The following is a 4,786-nucleotide window of genomic DNA, read 5'->3' on the forward strand; positions in this document are numbered from 1 at the left end:
ACTGCCAGTGGTTCTGGACAAAATGAGTTACTGTGATCCCTGAGGGCAGGCTGCTGACGCTTCTCAGCAGACAGCAGTGGGGGACCTACAGCAGAGCACAACAAAATACTGCTTGCAGACACAGTTGGTGGAGAAATGAGAGACAAAGCCAATTGCTTTGTTAACAAAAGCAATAAAAAAGTGCAGAGAATGGTAACTGCATCCTACACCCCGATGAACTGGAGCTGTACTTTGAATAAAAACTAGAATCAGTCTGGGCAGAACTAGTGTTAGTCCTCCTATGAATAAAATACGTAAAGGGTTCCTTATTTCTTAAAATGCTGTCAGAAATCATCATATTCTCAGTTATTGAGAGTGCTGCTCTTTTTTCATCAGTACTCAACTTTAAAGCCCTGTTATTTGCCCTTTAATAAAAGAGGCGTTCAGCCACGTCCAGCTGACTGTTCCTGGTGCGTGGACAAGCGTGGGCAAATGGTGCTCACGGTCCCATTTCCGAGGAGCAGTGCTGAGCGGCAGAAGTAGCAGCCCCGTTCTCTCAGTCACATTATCCTTAGGTTTAGCAGTCAGAAGCGTGGTTGCAGACTTTCCTATTTGTGTTGCTGTTGAGTTTCCTCAGTTTCGTGGTTTTTCCTGCACACTGCAGAACAGGCTGCTTCTCTGTTTGGTGGGCACTCTCAAGGTCCCGGCATGGAGCCGTCCCTGCAAAAGTGAGCCCTCTGGGAAGCTTTGCTGAGACCGTGAAAATCCAGTCAGAAGTAGGTAATGGAAAGTTTGCTGGATACAGGGGGTTTTGTTTGGCACTTTACTTTTAAACTGTGCCATGCAAAATCAAAATGATCTCACTGCTATTTTTATTTTTGTGGTGAGTGAATGGAGGAGCCCAAAATCTCATCTGAAGTTGCAGATGAGCAATGTTTCAGTTCTCTGCGTGTCGCTTATTCGTGGAATTCATAATACTTTGCCACAGTGCATTCTGCTCCTGTTAACATCTGTCGCTTCTTTTGGATTTCAAATATTTGACATGAGGATGATAAATAAAATGCAGAGTAGACTGAAACTTACATTTTGGCAGAGTGTTGTGAGAGCTTTTATACTTAGTTATTAAATATTTTGTTTGTTCTGATACCAGATAAAATAAATGATGGCTTCAGTGATTTTGATTAGATTTTGTAGCTTCTTGCTCTTCCAGGTTACACGTAGAAGAAAGGGAGCTCTACCTAAACAAACCTACTCTCAATCCTTGGGTATTTCCATGAGTTCAGACAGGGTCAAAATAATGTGACTCATACAAAAAATTCAGTGGAGGTGTGGTTCTGCAGCGTAAGGGAGGACTGATACCTTCACCCTGGAACTGGGCCTCCTTGTAATAAAAGCAGGTGAAGAAACTGTCTCATAAGAAAATGATGTATTTAAGGTTGTTTATTCCTGGTCTTTTACACAACCGTAAATGACTTGTCTGTCTCCTATGGGTTTTTTTATAGATAAAGTGTGCACAGTACTGGCCACGGAAGGAAGAGAAGGAAATGTTTTTTGAGGATACAAACTTGAAACTAACATTGATATCCGAAGATATAAAATCATATTACACAGTACGACAGCTGGAATTGGAAAACCTTACAGTAAGTGCGGAACCTAGTGCCAGTCAGGTCCCTCAGCCTCTGTGAGGCTTCTCGTCAACAGGGTCTTGAAAGAGATGGTTGTGAGTTGTAGCAGTTTGTTCTGGTTTTGGTGGTTCTGTATGAGATTCTTCTTCAGCCTCTAGTTCGTGTGTTGTGGAAATGAAACTCTAAAATATTTATGAAATGTATCTGGGGAACTGCAGTCGTTTTCATGTCTCAGCCGTGCGCTGGGTGAGGTTAGTTTCCACTACCTTTCAGAGAACCCTTTATCAAACCACTCAGCAGATGTTCCAGTGCTTTTGTGGCAGAGCTGCAGAGCTCTGCCTGCCACTGCAGCTACCCATTTGCCTGTGTCTTGTTGTAAGGTTTGTTTTTAGGTTTTGACTTAGATCATCAGGGTTCGCATTGATGGCCTTTATCAGACGCCAGGAGCTGTTTTCGCCCTGGTTCTGCAGTGAGCTGTGTGGAGCTTGGTAGGGGATCAGGCCACCAGCTTTAAGAGAGAAAACTCTTCCTTTTTTTTTTTGTTTTTGTTTTAAACCCTTTTGAGCATTACCAGAATAAAAGCACATGCTGTTTCCCACCCTTCCTCTCCTCTGTGTAAGAGCAGTGAGAGCTAATCTAGAGCTCCTTGGGGAGCCTGGCTAAGGAGGAACACCGTTAACTGTCACTGAATGCAGGTCACTGAAGCTGACGTCTGAGCTCCTCGGTGGTGCGGAGCCAGGTGTGTATGTGTGACGTTCTGCTGTCGCTCTGTTCTGCCCTGGGGCTGCTCGCCGTGGGAAGACACAGTTCTTCCTTTGCTCATCTGTTAAGAGTGTTGCACACTTCATCCTGCCAGGAAACGTGAGACAGTAGATGTGAATTGGACTAAATTAGGCCTGAGTTAGAGTTCAGTCGATGGAGTTTGTGGTGTGTGTAACTGCTGTCTGCCGTAGACATGATGATGTAGCTCAGTATTGCAGGAGGACATGAGCACCAGTGTTCAGTAGTCTGGGAAGAAAGTTGTCAAGTTGAACACAAACCTGTAAAGGAGCAGCTCTGACAGCGTAAGGGCTTTTTCTGCAGAAAGTGTGAGGGGCTTCTGTGGCTCGAGGTACTCTATTTGAAAAATCTTCAACTGCTACTCCGTCATTAGGAATGGAAAGGCAGTGGTGCCTGCTGTCTTGTGGCGATACCAGCACTTGAACCCAACTGAAAAAACTAGACCACGTTACAAATAAGCAAATGTACTTCTCCAATTCCCTTTGCTCAGAACAGAGACCTTCACACCAAGAGGTAATTCTGTGGAATTAGTTTCTTAGCTGTGCAGCTGCAAAAGCTCCCTCAGTCTGGTGGAACTTTGTCATTTGACTTCAAGTCAGCTGCTCCAGAGGTGTAGTGGAAGCCCTGTACTCCGAGGAGCACAGAGCGCTGAGCAGGCACATGTCTCCGTTCCGTGTCAGAGTCGCTTTCAAAGGAAGCAGCGGAAGTGTTTCCAAAGGCACACGTTTGGAACTGGCCGGAAGGTGAAAATGTGGAACGTCTCAAGGTGTATGTCTGAATGTGTGGCTACTTGCTAGCAACGGTGTTTGCTGATTAGAACGTTGTTGTAGGCAACTGTGCTTTGAGTACTCCTGCCCTGTGTCCAAGCTCAAAGATCTCCCCGGTGCTGTTTTTACAGACACAGGAAACGAGAGAGATTCTGCACTTTCATTATACTACGTGGCCTGACTTTGGCGTCCCAGAGTCACCTGCTTCATTCCTCAATTTCCTGTTCAAAGTGAGAGAGTCTGGCTCACTTAACCCTGAGCACGGCCCCGTTGTGGTGCACTGCAGCGCAGGAATCGGGAGATCGGGAACTTTTTGTTTGGTTGATACGTGTCTTCTTCTGGTAAGAACCACTTACTCCAGAGGATACGCCGTTTCTGTAGGGTTTGCTGAGGAACAGGTTGCTGTAGGGCTTGCAGAGAGCTGCGGCACCTTCTGCGGAGCGTTGCTGCATGTGATTCCCCGTTCCCTTACCCTTAGTCTGGTTTGGGAGTGTATTCCAAGGCAGATCTTGTTCCTGACTGGCTGTTCTGAGCCTGGGCAAGACAAGCCTCTAGTTTTTAAAGCGATTTGCAAAGATAGCCTTTGCCCTTGGGGTTAAGAAAAAACCTGCGAAGTAAGAGTGTGAACCATCCTGAAACAACGCAAAGCACATCTGCTGTGTTTCCTGTTACAGGGCCCACTTCGCCCTAGGCTGGGGAAAATTGTCCTGACTAAGATAAAACTGGACTTCCCTTGGCTTTATCCTTTCACTGTGTGAGAGCAGCTGATAGACAGCAGTCAGGCCCAGGTCACAGTGTCCTCTTTTGGTTTTTTTCTAATTATATTTTCAAAACCAGAAAGACAAAAAAGGGGAAACCCTACAACATATTGGAGGCCCAGTGTGGTTTGTGCCCTCTAAAAAGACAGAGCCCTAATAAGTAGCTGCTGATCACAGTTTTTTATTGGCTGTGGAGGGTGGTGTGAAGGCCCCACTACAGAATGAGTCGTGGTACTGAAGCTCATCAGAGCATAAAGCATGTTCCAAATTTTTGTATCTTCAGATGGACAAACGGAAAGATCCTTCTTCTGTGGACGTTAAACAGGTTCTCCTGGAAATGCGGAAGTACCGAATGGGACTCATACAGACAGCGGATCAGCTCCGCTTCTCCTACTTAGCTGTCATCGAAGGGGCAAAATTCATCATGGGAGACGCTTCAGTGCAAGTGAGTGCTGCTGCCTGCGCGGGCTGCGGTGCTGGGCTCAGCCCTGTTCAAACCGCGGCACATATGCGGGATGAACAGAGTAGACAGAAACTTCACGTGTCCTGCTGGCTTCAGCCTCAGTAAATCAGTATGTTGTGGGGTTCTTAAATACAAAGGTTTATCACCCATCACAACCTGAAGCGTGGTGTGTAAGAACCTTCAGAGAAGTACCTCTGGATAGCAGGTGGCCTTGTGTTCTTTCGAGCACGGGCGCTAGGGTGTAGCGGGCCTGGATCAGCCTTGTCTTTCATTTCAGGTGATAATAATGGTCTAATATGCCCGTTTAAGTATTTTGATATTTCCACCATTACTTTAGTTTCAGTATTATGATTAAATCCTGTAAGTTTGGTTTATGGTACGCAGAACTCGAGCAGCAGAGATTCTATTTTGCGC

General features: G+C 45.9%; 1 protein-coding gene across 1 annotated transcript in view; it reads left to right on the top strand.

The window, feature by feature from the left end:
* The window catches only part of PTPN1 (protein tyrosine phosphatase, non-receptor type 1), a 13,467-nt gene that overhangs the window by 4,610 nt on the left and 4,071 nt on the right, over positions 1-4,786 (top strand). The window contains exons 4-6 of the mRNA XM_010132023.1: positions 1,482-1,619; positions 3,283-3,492; positions 4,193-4,354. Coding sequence (XP_010130325.1) covers positions 1,482-1,619; positions 3,283-3,492; positions 4,193-4,354 — 510 coding nt within the window. The remainder of the gene's footprint in view (positions 1-1,481; positions 1,620-3,282; positions 3,493-4,192; positions 4,355-4,786) is intronic.

Source organism: Buceros rhinoceros, unplaced genomic scaffold (genome assembly GCF_000710305.1).
Source record: "Buceros rhinoceros silvestris isolate BGI_N320 unplaced genomic scaffold, ASM71030v1 scaffold13862, whole genome shotgun sequence".
Lineage (NCBI taxonomy): Eukaryota > Metazoa > Chordata > Aves > Bucerotiformes > Bucerotidae > Buceros > Buceros rhinoceros.